This window comes from Filicampus tigris, chromosome 22, assembly GCF_054856515.1.
Source record: "Filicampus tigris isolate MCC_2025a chromosome 22, RoL_Ftig_1.0, whole genome shotgun sequence".
NCBI lineage: Eukaryota > Metazoa > Chordata > Actinopteri > Syngnathiformes > Syngnathidae > Filicampus > Filicampus tigris.
This window is the reverse complement of record NC_141238.1, coordinates 5770360-5791432: the sequence shown is the minus strand read 5'-3', so window position 1 is coordinate 5791432 and position 21073 is coordinate 5770360. Positions and strand designations below refer to the sequence as shown.

Sequence of the window (21073 nt, the reverse complement as noted above, 5' to 3'; positions counted from 1 at the left end):
TAGGTTCTATAAAATACAGCAAGGAGCATGATAAAAAAAAAAAAAATTTGATTGGTATATAAAGTAAGAAGAGCCCCTTTCACACTGCTGCGTTGCTGCTCTGTATAAATGACAACAAGGAGCAAGGGGACCAAGTCGACCGGGGAATTTTATATCAGAGCTGTAAAAAGAGATGGGATGCCGCCTGAGTGTCAGGTCATTTTTTTGTCGGGTTCAGTTCACAATGGGGAGGGACTCGCATTTATTGTCAGTATAACCTGACTGTGGTACATGAGCGAAACGATTTGCGAAGAAAAAAATAAATCAACTCTCACTGGCCTGACATTATCCATCTAGTTTACTTTTTAAGAAACCACCACGCATGAGGAAAAACAACGATTCGGAGACAGAAGGGGTGGTGACTGACAAGGTGTCAATCACTTTCATAATCAGGCACCAATTTTGGGGACCCCCATGGTGGAAAAACACTACCCTAAAAACAGGAGTGTCATGGTGTTGCAATGGCAGCATTTAAGGCAAAGGACAGAGAAAACGAAGGCATCCAAGCCGAAAAAAGGCCGCCTGCAAGGTTAAGCGGGGTTGTTGACGGAACATTAACCCCCGACGCATCACCTTGTCATGGCGACTTGAGCGAGGTCGGGGGTTAGCTCTCTTTGGTTGGCTGAGGAAAAGTGATTTCCAAGAACTTGGCCCAGCTTGAATTTGCGTAGAATCGGTGTTGCAAAGCATGCATGCGCGCAGTGTGGCCTTGGGCACAATGGCGCCCGAGGTGACGCAAGCAATTGTGAACCTGCAAGGCTGAGCGCGGTGACAAAACACATCCGCTGCACAATGGCGCTACTTGAAAAGCCGTTCAAAAAAAGAAATAAATACACGGACGCCGCGCAGTTCCGGTGCATTATGTTCGCGGGACACGAGAACACATTGCACGCTGTGATTTTTCCAGGGCCGGTTCGCTTACCACGATATGACTTTACAATAGGCTTGTTGAGCAAGAGTGGAACAACCTAGCGTGACACCAACACAGGGAACCAATTTTTTAACGCGAATCGTACAGACTGGGGATCTAAAGGAACTGAAATGGCAAATGCCTACTTAATACAAGAGTCAAGCTAAGCCGTGATGGAAATTTACCAGAAAAGGCTACTGGATGTGGTTCGATTATGCCTTGAGGGAAAACAGCATGGGGCTCATTCTCCACGGTGAGTTTGCACAATTGTATGTTTGTGATAAAGGATCAGGAGGCTGTGTGCAGTAGTGTTAGTCAAAAGACTTTGTACTAGGGGTGAGTATTGGCAAGGATGTTGCAACACAATACGTATCACGATACTTGGGTCACGGTGCGATATCGCGATATTGCGATGTCCTCCCCAGTTAATATCAAAATTACATGTAGCGATGAGAAATGTAGTTGCTGTATATGTTAATCAGAAGGACAAATTGAGTCAAAACTATTTGCTTCAAAACATCCTATTTATTGTTTGTGTTTTTTGCACATTTTCTCTGATATTTGGCGGGCGAAAATCGCGACATTTTGGCAAATGGATTTTTTTCCACACCCCGACTTTGTACGTACTGCGCTTGCATGATTGCGCTGTACCATTTAACTTGTAACAATGTAAGGTGGAGGATATGGTCTTCCATTTCCAGGGGGTCAAAGTGAGGCAAACTGACACACATGCCCCACCAATCTCCTTGCTGGCAGGAATGTGAATATAGGAGTTCACTTCCAAAAGGCCTCGGTAGTATAAGTACCACCCGGTTGCGGTTACTTAACAGATAAATTATGCATTAAAGCGGCACAGGGTTGACGGATGGATGGCGAGGCGGGTGTAAGGTGTAAGGGAGCTGGAGAGAAGTGGCCATAGAAAAGACAAGATGCTCCCCTCGCCTTCATATCACGCCCAGCAGATGTTCTCGCCGCGAATCCCCGGCTTACACGGCTAATGTCACCCCCCCCCCCCGGCCCCCCCACTCCACCAGCGGCAGCCGTTCCACTCGCATACAAGAATCCAAACAACAAATTGACGGCTCGCAGACGACCTGAGGCGATCACAACTTGCTACACGTTCCAAATTGACACAAATTGATCCACTTTGGCGCGATCGTGGGCTTTTGGGAGTGTGAGCGGCTATTCTTAGCGGCACCTGGCTGCTTGATTGTGTGTGCGCGCCAAAAGAGGGCATGGCGTTACCAAGGAAACAGGACATGTTGCCACATGTGTAATTGGGGCAACGGGCCCACACAAACTTAACACCTGTGATACTGTCAAGGACGCCACACAAACAACAACAAAATTGGTATATAAAGCCGGGCTCACGAACCTTGGAGGCAGGTTGCTCCGGCATATGGAGTCTTGTGTCAAGTGGGAAATTGCTGGTTGTGACCTCTGACAATAGATTTAAGGATGGTGTCATTTTGAACGATCGCAAAGGCCTTCCAATTCAGAAAACCAACTCATTAAAAAGTTTAAGCACGGGCATTATTTTGAAACTTCTGTTCCCTTAATTGCATCAAAATACTACAGCAACAAAATGCGTTGTTCGTTCCGGACTGCTAGTTTGTCATTCCGAACGTTTGCAATTTCTGAATGAATGGAAAGCATAACGCTGTAAGTCCATAAGAGGCAGAAAAGTATCTTTCATCCAGTTATTGGTCATCTGCTACCAATATAATGTGAACGTTGCTGAAAAGACCGAAAAGTGCTGCTTGTTCAGGATATTGTCGAACCAAACGTATTTTTTTTCAAGAATATGTTCCCAGCAGTCCCCACTAGTTGAAAACACGGCATTCTGATGAATTTTGCGTGTGTGGAATAAATGTTAATCCACTCGTTTTGAGCCATCTCTGGGGGCGGCCATTTTGTCTTCTGTCGACTGAAAATGACACCACAACTGCTCACAACAACCAATCAACGGCTGACCTGTTTTCTGACTCTAAGGCTTATATTGGACGGTTTACGCAAGCTAAATTGAGCTCTGACGTCGTACATTTCATCTATTTAAGGATCATCTTATTTTACATTTGCATGGCGTTCTGAACCGAATTTTCTTCCTTCCGCTATTTTTGGCTTCAACCGTCGTATGCACGCAAGCAGAATTTGTTCTTGATCACCACGACCGTTTGCTCAGCTCGATTCTCCGTTTCTACTGGTGAGCCACCAGATGATTTCTTTTCGTCCACCCGTGGTCTGACTTCAACGGATGCCGAGCCGAATGCGATTCGGTCCCTAAGCAAACGTGCCCACCCGGATACGTTTTTTTGCCAGCAGCCTCAAGCAGATCCATTGTCCAAGAGAGAGCGATCGCTTGGATTCGAGTGATTAAGAAAGAGGACTACCTCAACGCCACCATGTGTAAGTATGCAATTTAAGGGCCATAAATCAACTTTTTAATTAACAGGGCACTCTTGCTCCCAGGTTGCAGTGGTGTTGCCATGACAACTGCCTTTGCAGGGTGCCGTTATCTGGCTCACGCGTGCTCGCTTGCTCTTCATTTTGATTTCTCTTCCCGACGAGGACTCCTGATGATTTTCCTTTCTGATCACACCTTCCGTGGAAAAATGGTGGAGGCGAAAACAAGGGACGGGAGAAGATGAGGGGGGGGGATTAGTGGGACGGCAGGGAGGCGGGACAGAGGCCTAGAGGTTAATACCGATCTGGCGGCGGCGAGGAAAGTGGATGGGGACATGACGGAAGGGGTGGAATTGATAGAAAACGAAACCAACAATCAGATGTTCAGAACCCAAAATCGCTTCCCTCATCGGGAGTGATATTGCCCGTGTGAGAATTGCAAAGTTTTGGCGCGGCCACTCGGCCAACCAATTAACATCTTTGTAAAGCCAGAATGCAGTCGTGGGGGAGGGGGGTCACACGGCTCAGATGCCAACCGAAAAGGGGAACAAAGACTCCATTGCCGGAAACTGGCCAGTTCTGGGCTTTTTTTCGAAAAGCTTTTTATGAGAGTGGTCTAAAGACTCATGGGGTGTTTTATTTGAGTAATGGTCTTGATGAGCGGCCATTTTAAATGGGAAAAAAAAAACGCCCAAAAGAGGAAAAAACAAGAATAGGGTAGACTGGGAGAATAAGAGTGGGATTTTTGAAATTGCAGAGATGATGAGGGTCGATTTACGTAACTGTCGCTTCCCAAGGCGTGCGGGCGAGAAGAAAAGTGACTCTGTAAAATGCACCAAAACACACACACACACAGAAAATTGTTCTCTTTCTGGAGACTTAGTGTTTTTTAGCAGTCCATCCAGCCCGGGAGACGGAACAAAGTGAAAAAAGACTGACCTAAATATGAAAGGACATTAGAGAGGGGAAAAAGAACGGCCCTCCAACACAAATTTTCTCTGGGAATTGTTGCTTGAAGGTTCGCAACGACGCTCACACTTCATTCGGGCCTCCAATTCAGATTCATCTTTCCCTTATTACTCAGGGAAAGTTGACAAACCCTCAAACAAGTACCCACTCGTTTTATATTAGAGGTTTGCCTCATGCGGCACACTCTCATTTGATCCTTGAGATTTTTTTTGGTTGTTTTTCCACGGCCGCAAGCGTTGACGAAGCGGTCGGGTGCGGGGGTGAAAAAAAAAAAAAAAAAAAAAACTCACGCCGATTAATTCTCTACGGATGGCTTTGTGTTTGGTGAAATGACAGTGTGGGGTGGGCACTTCGACCATTTAGGGTTTAATTCACTAGTCTAGTTTCAAAGTTTGCAGCAGACAAACATACTAAATTCACTTTAAAAAAAACAACAAAAAAAAAAACAGCGACATGGTCTTTTCATTCAAGGCTTCTTGAAAGTTTTGGGGTGTTTCTAATTCTCCGTTTCCAACTCTGATTGACACACCTACCAAATTTCATGCTGCCGAGCGAAATTGGCTCGGGGACTACATTTTAGCACCTCCACTAGGCGCCGAGCCAATTTATGGGGTTCAAGCCCGGTCATTTCTGAGCAAGGGAAAGCCCTAAATGGTGAAGAGACTGCGCAATTTCAAGAGGGCCCTAATGAATCCATGTACTTTGCATTCAGCTCACATTTGAGAGCATGTGAGGTGAATGGCGAGAATGATAAATAGGAGGGGCGGAGGGCGAAACGGCAAATTTGGGAGTCGAGACCGGAGGGAAGACGGCGTAGTCACGGGCAAAACGATGACTGTGGGGGAGGAGAGAAAGGCAGGAAAAAATGAGGCGCATTGTCGGAGAGTGGGACGATGGACTTGCGAGGGGGTGATAAAGGCAACCGATGAGGTGCTAGCGGGCCTTCGCTGCCCCGAAGAACTTAACCCGGAAAGTGGACGATGAGCCACTTAGCATTCCAACAAGGTCCGCAACTAATGAGCTCGATAAATAGGTTGAGGTTCGAAGATGATCGCCAGCCTCGGGAGTATTTTGAATGTGCTTCCCTACAGAATTCTTAACATTTTATTAGGATGAGAAAGGCAAAGGAGGTTTTCCCGCCCCTTGCTCACAGGGAAAACAGGTTTTAACTATAGCTGCTAGTGTCCAAGTCTGTGTAAATGTCCAACTTGTCTGGAGAATAAACCTACGGCTCAAAACGCTCTCTTACTCCTCCGCGTTAAACAGGAACGATTAAAGGCAAGCGCAGCCTCGACGGGTCGATGGCAAAAAGACAGAAATGCCAATACTCCGACACATCCTCATATCAACGCTCAAAATGGACATGAGGTGTCCGCCAATCAAGCACGTGGACTTTCACCACCAAAAAAAGGCCCACTAGATAAAAGCGCTCAATAAAACGTAATGTCCGAACGGAAAGAAGTAAAAAAAAAAAAAAATTATATTGAATTGGGAACACTGACAAGTAGTAAGCATTTATAGGCTGCTCATTGATATTATAATCATACTTTAGTATACATGTTTGATCATCGGGGAGAAACGACACTTCTATTCCCTCATGTACAAACTTTTAGATGAAGATGAAACCGGTTTGGCTTCACGCTGGTGCGGAAAAAAAAAAAAAAAATGCCAGGAACATGTGCACATAAAAGTTGACTGGTAGCGATCCGCATTCATTTTGAACTTGCGAGTAACAAGGTTTGGTTCAAAGGCGTTTGCTGGTAGGAATTTTGCCAGAAACGCCGATTTAAGCAGGAACAACCGCTGTCGAAATCAATGTTCTAATTTTTTAAATAGATGTCAAAGTGAGAGTCGGGGGGGGGGGGATGTGGTTGGCTGGTTGGCAGGGGTGCGATCTCCCAGGAGAACCAAATAATCAGTGAAAATTATTTCCGTGGGTGCATGTACTTCACACTCACCTTTATCGAAAGAGGTGGGAGGAAATTTGGGTGAGACCCGAGAGGCAAGGCAAGACTTTTGTGGTGGCGAGGCTCGGCGTGCGTTTATCGGCCATAATGCAGCGCTCGCGTGTCATATCGCATCGTGTTTTCTGGCGCTCTTTCACCTCTCTCGGTCTTCTCCAGGGCGGAGGGGGCGGTAACTCATGAACCATAGGGGGTCGCAAATCCGCCCCTGAGGACCTCCGCCAAGAAGTCAACGCAAAAGGCCAAGGACACGGCGGTGATGCCTCAGATGCGAAGGAGACAGCGCTATCAGGAGGTTCCAAAGGAGCATATGGAGAATTGGGAAACAAGGCGCCTTCCGTGTGGTTCCTGGGAATGCTTCTCTTTGTGGCTGGGTGCGTTCGGCAGATGACACAGGCCAAGTCAGCGTGTAATTCGGCAACTTGTGCGCATGCATAATTCAGCCGGGCACAAGGTAAAAGGCTGCTGCGGCCTCATCCTGCGCGCCTCCCTGCAGGTCGTATTCCCCCTTGATCACGGCGACCGCTCCCGGACGGCGCTTGGCAGGTGATTGCCACGTGAGCACGCGACGGTTGTTCAACAGGGGAGCCAACAGACTTGCTGACGCGAGGGGGGAGGGGGGGGGGGGGGGGTACACACATCACTGCGCCCCGCTGATCTGCTTCTCTTGTCTTCCTGTCACCGCCCGGGGCGCCGAGGGTCCGGCGTGCCATCCGCACAGGAGTGGCGGCCCCCCCAAGAGAGCGTCCGCACATGCTCCGAGTAGCTTTGAGTAAGCAGGAAAAGAGACAGCTCGAGTGGTGAGTGTGCGCGCCGGAATCCATATTATGTAATCCATATGAAAAAGCCTCCGTCAGCTTTTTGCTTGTGTGTGTGTGTGTGTGGTCAGTGGCTCATTTCGTCGAGACACATGCAAAAGACATTAACGGCACAGTAAAATAAAGACACTGCGCAACTGTAAAGACACAATGCAGGCTTGCATGCGGCGATTTTCAGAGCCGCGCCTCGCCGCGTCTTTTTACGGAGAGGTCTAATGCGGGTCACCTCGCTCATTGTGACCACCCTGCGGGCAACGATGTCCCCTTGCCGCGATCCCGCTGTCCTCTCGCGCGGCCCCGCAAAAAAAAAAAAAAAAAAAAGCCTGCAACCTCCATCTTGCGGGGTCAAACGTTCACCGAGCGACTGCGTTACCCTCCCGGATTTAAACCGCATTGTATTATTCGCGTCCATAAAAACATATTGACTCTCAAAGCGAAACTTGTGGAAATAGACATTAGATTAAACGTGTAATGGCGATGCGGTATCATGACATTGCATAGTTCCTCATTGCGGAAGAGTCGGAAGGGTGTGCACGGAATAAAAAGTATGGGAAAAGCTGAACTGCAGGAACACAAGTGGCAAAAAAAAGCTCTCAGATTTTTTGGGGGCTTTCTTCAAGATAGACATACCTGCCAAACTTGATGTAAGGTTAACCAGGCTCCAGGCTCAGAACTTTTCACAATTTTACTGCATGTTCGACCCCGTCATCCAACATAGCTCAAGCAACTCGGATGTAAATCCCCTTCGTTTGTGCGTGACTGACCGGAGAACGCCAGCGTTCTTATTCCTTCCACTATAACAAAAAAAAAAAAAGAAGAGTCGAGCGGGACAGAGGAAACGATTGCAACCCTGAAAGCATTTCTGTGGCTCCGGGGCGGAAAGGAGCAGCGAGCGTGGTATTAATAGAAAAAGAGACTGTCATCCGTGGAAACCAAACAAGGCGACTTGTATGAGATTCTCCATGGACGGTTTGCCTTCTGCATGCCGCAAACAAAACGCAAATCGTCGCCGAACGACTCCAGGTAAAACACCGGGCTAACCGGAAGCCATCCGAGCGAATGATACTGTTCTGTGGTGGGGCTAGACTGGAAACCAAAAGGGACATGCAAGCCTATTAGGTCCAGTCAGAGGCCCAATTATCCGGATTCCGGCCAAGCCAGGTGTGTGATGTGATGGTCGCGATTGCTTTTGACAGTTTGACAATGTGGTAAGCGAGCTTCGTCTCGTAAATGTTGAGCGTAGCCGGCAAGACTCTTGACCCTACTGAGGCCACAACCTCGAGGTTGGATGAGGCTATTGATTGGAAAAGCATTCTCCGCTGCTCCCCGAATCGGCCCTCGCGCTAATGGCACGTACAACGAAGTTGTCATTTCATACTTACGTTTAACCCGCAATATATCCCATACCGTGATTTCAACTTTGTGGCAACGCTTTTGGAGAAGGCCAACAAACATTCACAGACAACATGAGACTTCTGCGACCGAACCGCCCACACAACGGAGGTAGCTTTTAAAGCGTTAATAATCTATCGCGTCCCGGCAGTCGTTTTAGCTACCCTGGATTGCTTCCAAAAAAAAAAAAAGACACCGCCAAGGGCGCGTCACCGTATTCAATGTCAAAACAAGGCTGCTTCAAGTGCTTTTGACAGCCAGGCATTGATGGATGGCTCAAGTATGGGGAGAGACAGCGGTGCACGGGATCCAAGGTTTATGATTCCTGAAAAGATGAACGAAAATATACTCTGACCGCACTGCTAGTGGCGCCTCCTGCGGGATCCAAAACAGCCGAAGGGGCGCAAAGGGCACGGCGCAAAGCATTAATCCAGTTAATAGGAATGGATTCAAAGATGATTAGTCGGAGGGGGACGGAAAATAAAAAGCGAGCATAAGGACGTGAGAACATTGAAGAGATGAAAATAACCAGCGCGGCGCTCGGGGAAGAACGACGGGGCGGAAAGGGTCGAAGGCATAGTGATAGAAAAGACGAGCGTCCCGCAACATGAAATATCCTCAACGCGGGCTGTCATATCCTCTTTTGCTCCCTTTTCTTCCTCCTCTTCGACTCGCCCCTCTCTTCCAAGTCCTCCGTTGGCCCAACGGAGTGTGTTAATCTCCTTCAAGGCTGGGTAATTACCGCAGAAAAAGACCTTGCTCAACAGAAAGCGCATTCAGGTTATTGTTGAGGACGGCCCCCTATTGTTGATTCACCTATTCATAATTAGGACACTTCAATAACCGGCCCGTTTCCTTCCTCTGGCCGCTTTGCTTTAATTAGAGTGCTTTGCTTTCAAGCCAACAGACGCCGCAACATTGACGCAACAAAACAGTATCAAGTAGCTTTACTGCATGGGAAAGCAGAGGTTAAACTTGTCATTAAACAAACTACACACTGTATCGCTGAGAGGAGAAAGAAGCTCCTTACAGATTCCAGCGAAGTAAAGTGACGTAAACTTGGCCAACCATCTTTTGAGTAATACTAACAGCTAAAACAATTTCAACTCATTCGCTGCCATTGACACATTTATTTGTCTTTTCACAGTCCAGCCATTCAATCCCAGGAATTTGTTTTTTTTCCCAATTTTTTTCAAACTTTAGGGTAAAAGAAGGTCTGAAAATTTCTGGCAGTGAATGAGTTAAGCATACTTTCGTACGAAAATACAAATGTTCGGCAATCTCCTGTAATCTTCATTTTGTTGCCGCAAAGATTTAAAGTCTTTTCGAGCTGACGCCCGAGAAATACAAATATGCTGAGCCCTCCTCTTTGGAAGGCTTCATTTGGAGCACAATCACTTTGTCCCACTGGTCTAATTGTAGTAAAACCTCATTGACTCAACCAAACTAAGCAGTTTTGGGTGAGCCTCAATCCCCCCTTGTTGGTGCCGTGCTAATTCCCTGCTGGACTGCAAAGTTCTCATTAATGCATCTGCCTCTACATTTCATTCCGCCAACCTAGTTTTCTCACAGGGAAGCCTGACACAGCATGTCCTCTGTTACCACAGCCGGAGGGACGCAACTAAAGAGCCAAGGCGATAAGAGGAAGGGAGACAGGAAGCCATGCGAGCTGCTACACTCAAGACAAAGACCAGCCGTGACTTCAAACAAGGAAATAAAAGCAAGTATCTCAGCTTTCTCTCCCCCTCCCCCCCCCCCACTCTGGGAGGTCTCCACGGGTTAATTAGAGCACACACAGTCCCATCTCAGCTGCCTGCAAGTTGCAAACTATGCATTAACACAACACACCCACCACTGCGCGCAAAACAAACAACTCAGGCCCGGCTCGGACTGCGCGACATCAAACAAGATCACCGTCTGTCTGGCTCGCTGCTCTCAGGTTAGCTCAAGTCACAAAGCTGGCAGTGAAAGTCAATCCGGCTCAACTCCGACCAGAGGCGCACGGCGGTCGGGCGTTGCAATTGTAGGTGTCGCCGACGAGCCTTCCTGAGGCAGCGAGATTAAAGGTGGCGGCGGCTGTATCTGGCAGCATTGTTTTTTGTTTTTTTTTCCCATTTGGGGGCGACCGGGCAAAAGTTCAGCTGAGAGTAAGTCAAGGGAAGGGTCAAAGGGAAGTCCCGAAAAGACAGTGAGCAGGTTCTTGTTAACGACGATAAATCTACCATTGCTGAGAAATTTTGAACCATCCACACACAACACCATTGACAAGGAAAAAAGAAAGACCAGTAAAGTCCCAATATGACTGCAACCTGTTTTTTGTTAGCGTACTGTTGTCGACATTGATGTCGAACGTGATGCTTCTACTGGAGAAATATTATCCAATTTTAGGGACAAAAAACAAGGATAAAGAGGGTGTGTCGTTGAAGGTTACATCCACAATATTACAGTGACACAAGGACAAAAAGGCAAAACAAACAAAGATGCCAGCTCTAGCGCTGACGGATCGCAGAGCAAACCTTCTGACGAAAAAGACAATGACATTAAGGAGCAACACTGTTCCTGTGAGGCTAGAGCATCAGAAGCTTTCGGGTCTCGCATGTGCCTTTCAGACAGAACTTGCCCAAGCGGTACATCGCCACGTCCGTCTTGTGCGTTCCCATAGCCGTTGCAACATACCAAAAGCCAGGTATCTGGCTTTTTAAAAGTACTCGGCACGGCGTTGGTTTTTAATGTCAATTGCACACGCGTGGCTATCTGCTTGTCCAATCAAGTCCCACATGTAAAATAAATGAAGGTTTTTTCCTTTAATGACTCCTGTTGCATTCTTGGAAAGGAATGAAGCAACTAAAATGGCACCCACCTTCTCCTTCCTCTGCCGGCACGCCTCCTCGCCCGAAACCAGCGTTTTGTAGTAGTTACTTCGCTCGGCCGTGAAGTGGACCTTGGACAGGGCGTTCTCCACCAGCGCCACCGACAGGTTGACGCCTTCAATGTGCAGCCAGCCGATGAAGTTGCCGGCTTTGTCCATGCTCTCCACTTCCACCTCCACCTGGAACCCAACAGGAGGAAGGCATTGTTAGCGATCTGTTGCACGGATTCGCTTTAGGTGTCATTACAACGAATGAAGTTTAGATGCTATCTCGGCAGTGTTCTTCACTGGAGCTTGCCATTGACACCCTAATATGGATTTTGCTGCTGTGCTTTGTCGTCACCAAAATGAACTTTTTGTCCGGATCTATTTGTGAGTCAACTCATAGCCGCAACCCTAACCCTAACCCATTGAATTATCGTGGCATGTGTGTGTTTCTTTTTTGCAACGCAACGCCTCCGCAATTAGCCACTTGCAACTCATGACAAAATTTGTGCCTATTCAGACTAATTATCTATTCATTTGCTTTCGACCACTCATGGGAGAATGCGTGGAAACAGCAGGAAAAAAAAAAAAAAAATGTTTTTTTTTTCCACAGTCAGCAAGAAAGCGAGAGGGCAGGTGCGCTGGCGAGATAGGAAGCCGAGTCCAGTGATTAGGAGCGCCGCCGGTTAATGCTGCGGCCACGGGGGAAATCTGTCGAGAATTAAGTTTGTAAACTGCTTGGCCTGGTCCGCCGCTCAAGTTAAAAAAAAAAAAAAAAAAAGAAAAAAAGATTTTATTTAACGCAGGCATAATCTGAGCCGTCAAATTTGACAACGTGGTCCTTTCATCCAGGAATCGCCGCCTTTTCTGATCCAGGTTCGATCAACGCAAAAGACAAAAGAATTTAAAGCATGCTCAAACCAAAGTGGCAGTTACATAACTAGGCCATTAGGACAAAACTCGTCCACAGAGCACCGTCGAATGTCAAACGGGGGAAGCGGTCGACGGCAAGAAAAGGTTACCGACAAAAGGTTGAAGGATGGAGGGGAGAATACGCAGAAAAAAATGACGGGTAGCCTTATTTTATTACGTTCAGTCATGTAGCCAAGCATAAGCGACGACATCAGACATTTTACACAAAAAAAAAAGGTTTCTTTTTAGTTCATCTTGCCTTTTAATAGCTTTAGAAATCTAATGGCGAAGAAGGCGCGAGGCGGCCTAGAAACTGCTTTGACTGGAGCCCAGATGGCTCCCAGTGGAGGCCCTCCTTCGAGCCAAGACGGCTCCCGTCGGAACGCAAATGGGCTCCGGTAATCTCATAAATGCCGGGATTGTGTCGAAACGACGGATGGAAATGAGGAGACGGGGTGGGAGGCAAAAAAAAAAAAAAGTTAGAAGTGTGTCTGTGGGCGTGTGTGCGCACAATATCGTAGTCATTCCTGAGCACGACCGGGGCCCCAAGGTCATTGTTTAAAACGGCGGATGATTTAATTCACTTAAGTCTTCGGAAGTGAATGAAAATAAAAGAAGTGAATGAATAAATAAATAAAAAAAAAACTGCAGTGGGTGACACCTTGTCAGAGCCAAAAGTTGCACTAAAACAAATTGAAAGCATGCAGTGAGTCTGCATTTCAGAAATTGGCATTGTTGTTCACCAACAAACAAAAGTACAGCTGTGCCTTGATATGACCGACCCGAATTACACATTTTTCAACATACTTGTGTATGTATGTTTGCTATCAAGTACAATATCGTGGAGTGCTATTTCCCTTATTAAAAAAAAAAAAAGAAAATTTCCATTCTATTTTTGGGAGGCCGAACAGATTAATGGCACTTCCATTCATTTCAATGGAGAAAGATGATTTGAGAAGTGTTTTTGGGTGAATTAAAATTGGCTCCACTGCATGGCATCTGTCACGTACTTAAAAAAGCCATAATCAGCTTGCAAAACATATCCACCAGTGTGTGCAAAATATATTTCTTTCCTACAGACATCGCACGCTTCTGTTAAATGAGACATTTTTTTTAGCCCTGCAGCAGCAGGCGCCATCGCAGACTTGATCAGATTTCAACCAAAATCAATATCTTGTAAAGGTGTCGGTGGCTGGGAGGAGATAATTAATCAAAGCTCAACCGCAAACAAAATCAAACTGTCCGAGACGACGGATGCGCGTGGGGGGACCAAAAATCAATTAATGGCTGGCTATGACTGCGAAATAAAACATGAAATTGGTGCATTTCTTTCAGGAAGAAAAGAGCTTTTTTTTTTTTTTTTTTTTTTTTTGGCTCCAACGTTTTCAATCAACTGGTCAGAGAATGCAATTTCTGGCGCCGTGCTCCTCCCACATTCAACAAGATGGCCAAATAAGTGTTGACCATCGGCCTGGGGCTCATTGGGGCGAATTTCCTAAGTGCCGTTTTTTTTAAAGTACAAGGCAAAATGGATGCTTGAAACCAAAATGGTATACGTTTTGCGGCGATCGGTGAAATTGACGGTTTGTTGAGTGGCGCTTGCTCGATTATTACGCCCCGAACTCGGGCCTGACAAGGTTAGTCGGTACAACCAGAGGTCTACAAATACAAATCACCGGCGAGCCACACACGAATGAATCAAACAAACCGGCATTGATCGCTTAATGGCATTGACCGGGAATGGATGTCAAGTCCGTGTTAATGGAGCTTGTAATTAAAGAAAGAAAATCATTGATCATAAAATGAGGTCGGTTCGAGTTACCTCCAGAAACAAGTGTGTGTTAAATCGAGGAGGATGGATAAGTGGACGTTTGGGCAAAACAAGGGAAAGAACTCAAGCTCACGTAAAACATCTCTACTTACAGCCAGGTGTAAGATGCCTTAAGGGCTGTCAAAGATATTCATTTGCAGAAGACAGACAGATGTGCATACAAACTTGGCAAATCCTATTTTATGCAGTCTTTCCTCCTGGCTTGTGCTTATCGCTACGGAATTAGATACGTAGATGGCGTCTTCTGGGTGGCAGGGACCAAAGGCGAACAAGCGCGATGCCGTGCCCGCCATTACACCCGCCTGATGCCCATTCATGACTTTTTTTTCCCCCCTCTCGTCAATGTGCAATGGATGAGTTGCAATCCGACAAATCGGGCGAATGAGTCGCAGAGGGTGGACGGGATAAGTCGGGCTGGATTTCAATGGATTTGATGCTCTTACCCATACAAAACCTGAGAGATCAACCCGCGCGGTACGCCTCGCAATTTGGAGAGTGCGTTACCTAACTCGGGACTCGGGCCCAAAAAATTGGAAAAGCACCTAACTGCTTCCAAGATTCTGCCTGCCAAAAGAACAAACATCAAAGGAAACATACGCAAAGACACATCAATGGAAGCGCCGAGGGGTTCTTTGTGATACCAAATGACCTGTGTGATCTTAATTTTCCGACCCTCCGCCTGCCTTTGCCAAAGCAAAATGACTAATAGACATCATAGGAGGCGGCTGCTGAGATCAGTGACAAAGATTAATGGGAAACCCCGTGGCAATATAATGACCTGCGAGATTCAACATCAGTCAATCTCTGACCTGTCGGATCAATAGTGGGGGTTTTTTTCTCCGTTTTTTTTTTTAATTCATTACCCGAATCCCCATTTGCGAAGGCTTAAGGGCGAAGCGGCTTTTTCTCCACCGCCGGCATGTTTAACACATCTTAACGGCAACAAAAGGTAGGCTACAACGGATACGTTAAGGGGGGGGAAAAAAAAAAAAAAAAAAAAAAAAAAAAAAAAAAAAAATTCCTGGAAGGTTTAAAAAGGGGGAAAGCATTTGTCAGCAAACTAAATCACGCTAAATCTTTTTGAAAATGACTTTATGGATCCTTTGCTGGATGAAATGAAATGAATAAACTGAAGTGACTGCTCGGGGCCTGAGCGGCCTGGTTATTAAAATCAATAACAGCAATAACTACAATCCCACTCCGTTTTTTTTTTTTTTACAGAAGGGTGGCAACATAGCATGCCGCTCGATGAATATTGAGCTACATTTGTAATAATAGTAATATAAAATAATTCCCCTTAACTGGGTGGGTTCAGGTTGAGGGAGCACAAATGGGAAGACTACTCGAGTGAAACTGAAGCGATAACGTGAACAGTGTTCCCGTTTCACGTTTCAATTCTGCTCACTGCCATAGTTAAAGTTGCTCAATGCAATAGTTGCGCTTTGGCTTCTTCGTGTGTCTGAATATATTTTTCTTATTTCAAATAAAAGAGTTACTGGTGACAAAACAGAAACGCACTCTCATTATAATCGTATTGCAAAATTGCAGAAGTTGAAACTCCCATGGACAAAAAAAAAATGCACATTTCTGTTCATCAATGCTAGGATAGTAAATGAAAGCTTTCCCAGGACTGAGATGCGGTGACAGAATATTAACCAGACTTTCAGGACTAACCGTGTTACTTATCCCGCCGCCCCCTTTGTCAAACTTCCGGCGGTAAGTATTCATATCAACTACAAGAGCGCCGGTTTCCGCGCTCACGCTCCACTTGCCGCAGCTCTACGACTCAAATTAAGATTTCATAATGGCATTTTAAATATTCATGCCTCGGTTGCCGCCGTGGAAAACGTGCGACCGAGATAGCCCGATCCGACGTGGTGGCGGAGGGGACGTATTAAACCAAGCTCAACGGGATTACAAGCAAGCAGTCTGGAAAAACGTCCATACATCTGCTGGTTATTCAGTCGTCAGTGACCACGTTGGAGAGAAAATGGGAAGGGAGGGAAAAAAAAAAAAAAAAAAAAAAAAAAAGGAGGGAGCGAGGCAGGGCAGTCACGGCAAGGCCGTAATCATTCGTCTCCGCCTCTTTTCTTTATCCCCTTTCACCAGTTGATGCGGCAAATGGCATCGCCAGCCCGTGTCACTCAAAGAGCCATTTCTGTCCTCCCGGACTGTCGGCGCTGACAGATTGAGAGAATGAGGCAGACGGTCGTGCGAGAGAGCAGAGACAGAGGCATTTTTCAACGTGCCTTTTTGTCAAGTTATGTGCGCTTGTCAAACGCCGAGAGAGATTCGCACGGGCTGCACAGCTGAAGTTTTACAGGGGGGGGGGGGGGTGTGTGGGGGGGGGGGGTTTAGTGTCAGAGGCGAGCTTGTGAAGAGGCACTACGCGATGCTCGACACAGCACAAATTTGAGTGCACTAGTCGTCAAGGTTGTGGGACTCACAGAGTAGCGCAGTCACACTACACGCGTTGTTCTGCCGACAATGAACATAATATCGCTAAACAGTCCAACATGTCACGATATCACGATATGCTGCTTGCAAACGAATGGTGAAACCGAAATCCTCCACGCCGGAGATTCTAATGAAGCCGGTACTTCCTCAAATTTTTGTCTCCCAACTATAGGGATAGACCGATTATCGCCGCCGATATTCGGCATTTTTTGATGAATATCGGTATCAGCCTTCTTTTTTTTTTTTTAAAAATCTGATGGCTGATAATAAATCAACTTAAAACTGTTAACTTCAAGGAACCATTTGTTTAAATTATAAAAAAAAAAAACATTGTTAATTTTATTAGAGATTCTACTGACCCTGGGAACACTCGGCACCTTCGGGTTTTGTTTAAAATCAAAATCGAAATTTTAACATTTCTGTCATTTTGAAATTTTGGAGGACTTTATTTACTGTCGAAAACTATAGGGAGCCAGTGTTTACGTTTTCATGTCACTTTTGAAGACATGCTGATGACCCTGGGAGCTTCCTGAACTTTGTCCGAATTTTACAACAAAGATTCATATTGTCAAAAGTGTATAACAATAAAAAACATTATGCAGATCCGAAAAAATGTTCAACAAACATGCGTAAGGGCAATTCAACAAAGTTAAGAGTTTTATTGTATTTTTTAATGCCATTATTTTCCTTTTTACTGAAAAGGAATATCGGCTCCAAATATGGGTTATCGGCCTCCTTGACTACTAATAATCGGTATCGGCCCTGAAAAAAAAAATATATATATATATATAATATATAATAATAAAACATATCGGTCTCTCTCTACTCAACTACTGTGCTCGTGCTTTTACATTTGACCGTGTTTGTGAGCTGCACTTGATAGAGTTACAAATGTGAGTGGGTGAACGCGCAACATGAACCACGACGCCATGAAACAAATTAACCTCCTTAAATCAACAAACAGGTGGTCAGGCCAAGATGAAAATGATCCGATTGCAGCCGCGTGTGTGTGTGTGTGTGTGTGTGTGAATTTGGAGGCAGATGTTATTGTGTCACTCCTACTTAGCAGCCGCCGAGTAAATAGAGTTAGTCTGTTGCTAGACGACAAATTACAATTGGGTGGCAAATATGATTTCACCTCTAGTCGCCTTTTCTCTCGGCCGCGGCCGGCCCCAAGACTTTTTATGATTCGGTGTGGCATCAGATGTGATAGCGCAAATTAAATTGGACGCAGGCCTAAAAATGTGTGTGCGCGCGCGCGCGTGCGTTCTCGTCTTTTCCAATGAATTCCACCCATCAAAACCGAGCGCAGTAAAAGTGGAGTGTCGGCGCGGTCAGAAAGGCTTCAACATCACTGCTTTATTAGCAGTCTGTTACTAGCGGGGCTAGTCCGGGAACTTGAAACCATCACAAACCATCGTAAAAAGATCGAGTGGGTTCACTTTATTTTGGTCGGAGGGCCTTTCGAAGGGGTTTGTTTTCGTCCCCATTTGCTCTCAACTTGGCGCCCTACACGCCCCGCCATAATCCAGATGTCGCTAATCGGTGCTAACTTGGAGAGGACACGAAGGATTAGCGCTGGCAGAGGGCGACGGGACAAAAGACAAAAGAAGGGCAACCAAACGGCGGAAAATTCGAGCTAACAACTTGGTCGTAATGTACACGGCAGTGGATATTTGTTCCGCCGCACGTGAATGAATTTTAATGAACACTATCACATTATCTGGCATCATGCTTCGCCAGGGTTTTTTTTTTTGTTTTTTTTGGGGGGGAAATGTATTTTAATTTTGTCATTCTGGGCACTGAATCAAGATACGGGGAGGATAATAGCGAGATAAACAAAGCATTGAAGATTGCGGAGCACCTGCACTCAAAAGGTAGACATAATTAAATGATCTGTATCCGAGTGTATCACTGATTACGCTGGATTCATTCGGCAGACGCACTTTTAACGCCATCCTCCAATAAGATACGGCTATTGTGTGTCGCAAAAGGGTGGATAGAAGTCCCTTGGAAACCAGGCAGCAGATTCAGTTACCGACAATGCAGCCACAGGCAAGAGCCGATACTCCAGTAGCGCCTTATGCAGTCACAAGCGTACAACAATTTGCGGCCCGTATTTCCTGCACCAACGCGACACCTTTATGGAAGGCGATGCCTCCGCCCACGGGCTGCTGTCTCGTGACGACTGCCGCGAGACGCTCAAACCGTGGCTTCCTCCAAACAAAACTCGGGTGACTCTCTGTCTCTGTTGTTCTATTTGCAACAAACGGGACGACGGCCGTTGAACAAATTGCCGCTCTGTGAGCAAATGACAAAATGATGCATTGAAATGCATCTCTGCACGGCTTCACTCTAGGGAGGGCTTTATTTCAACTTTGGGGGTCGAGAAAATGACTACAATCACAACCCCCCCAAAAAAAAAGCAATAACGTGGTCATAACTCAACAGACAGGTCATCCATCATTTGTAGCCGCTTACCTTTTGGATATTAAAACTTGCAGAAGCACTAACAGCCAGCAGACGTGGCAAGTGGATTGTTGGCCACCTCAAATAACCGCAGCGTTGCCGCTAAATACCGTGGCTCCGAGCCTTGTCGCTAGAGTCCATTAACTCGGAGAAAAGTGGATATCGGTGGGAAAAAAAAAAAAAAAGCTCCAGGTACGGCGCTAGGCACTTTTACGCTCGATGGCTCCTTTTAATGTGTTGTCGAATTTGAATAGATTTCAAACAGAGTAAACGCAGCCTTTTCCCTGCCATCAATTTAACAAAAAGCCATTGTCTGACATGAGTCCCAATACGCGAGCAGTCATTTTGACAGTCATCTCACCAAAACAGTACACCAACTCGGGCACTTGTCTAATTAACACAAACATTGCTCGTTAATTACGGCGGTTTGAAAGTAGAAGGAGGAGTTAGTGTGTCGTAAACGAGCATTCGCTGATGAGGAACCAAATCGGCGCGCATCTTCAGATTTCTGCCAGTAAATCTCAAAAGGTACGAGATTTGGTCAAGCGCTGACCTTGCGGAGGGAGATGAGTTAATGGGGAGTTTTGTGTTTTATGGGTTTGCAATTTAGTGTGGTCCATCAGTCTCATATACCGTAAAAATCCCGTGAATACGACCTATTTAAGGCTTACCTGTACCTAGATGTTAAAAAAAAAAAGAAAAAAAAAAAAGTGTCGTTTCATTAAGGATGGTAAAAAAAAATAATAATAATAAATACAAATAATTACAGTGACAGGCTAACTCTACTGTGCCGCTTAAGCGTCCTGATTCCTTCCATAGAAGCTGAAGAAAAAAATCCCCCCCCCCCGAGATAAACCACAAACTGCCTCGAACTGTAGCCTGGTTACGCCTTTTGTACAGCAATAACCGACACCCCTCCACTCAATCCGTGTGTGCTCGCCCACACAAACACATGTTGCCCCGGTGCACAGGTACTCCGGAGAAGTCAATCGACATTAGACCCCGCCGCTCTCCTTAGCGATGGCGTGGGAGGGCCTCCTCTGATGGAACGCGGCGCTGTATTATTGACTTTAATTTAGAAAGTGCTGCCTGCTGCTTACCCCCCCCCCCCCCCCATTTTCCTCTTCCCACCGTAGCCATCGAGCGGGACCCCCTGCCACAAGCCTACCTCCGGAGGAGATACACCTGATTGCACCGCTACAGAAAACAAACTCGAGTTTAAAGGTTTCGAAAGCTCGCGGGGCAGTCACCACCATTCATTCGCCGTTTCGCGATGCCGGCCTGTGCTAACCGGTTGACAACGGCATCCATCCATAACGTGGACTTTTACTAAAGGTCTACAAGCATTAAGGCATGTTCTGCCCTTGTGGGCGCAGATGATTGAGGCGTTTTCTACCCTTGAGTCAAAATGGACACTTCCTCAACAGTCTACCCGTGAGTCCAATTAAACAACATGTCACCTTCACAAGAACGGGAAACGCAAAAGGACACACAGACACGCACACACAAAAAAAAGATTCACCCTCAGTTGTCCCCGGATGAGGCATAAAAATGGCCAAGCGCAGTCCATTACTCAGCGACAACATTGGCCCGACTGCGAGGAAATAAACGCAACGTGTGCCTACTTTATGCACACATACGCGGCTAGTAAATAGGAAAATTCTCACACCTGACAACGAGTCATGAGTCCTTTGTTAAAGTGAAGGTGACCAGTGTGTACCTTAGCTTTATTATACTTCAATTGAGAGGGAGAAGAATCTCAGACTACCAATAAGGACGGACGGGGGAAACTGAATTCTTGCCTTGAAAAATACTTTTTAATAATAGTGTCAGTGCAAAACTATTTCAACAAATCTCTAACCTGGGAAGTGGGATCTTTTTGAAAGAACTTAACTTAGTTCAGGGGTGATGTATCTGGACAGCCTGCCAGGAGGTACAACTGGGACTTTAGTGTGGGTCGGCAGCAACAAAAACGGTCCAGGAACTTTAGGTGGAAATTAAATCAAATCACGCTTCTGACTAGGGATAGACCGATTATCAGCCGGACCGATTATC

At 46.1% G+C, this 21073-nt stretch overlaps 1 protein-coding gene across 1 annotated transcript in view; it reads right to left on the bottom strand.

The window, feature by feature from the left end:
- The window catches only part of snd1 (staphylococcal nuclease and tudor domain containing 1), a 105820-nt gene that overhangs the window by 24381 nt on the left and 60366 nt on the right, over positions 1–21073 (bottom strand). The window contains 1 exon segment of the mRNA XM_086022063.1: positions 11356–11544. Coding sequence (XP_085878189.1) covers positions 11356–11544 — 189 coding nt within the window.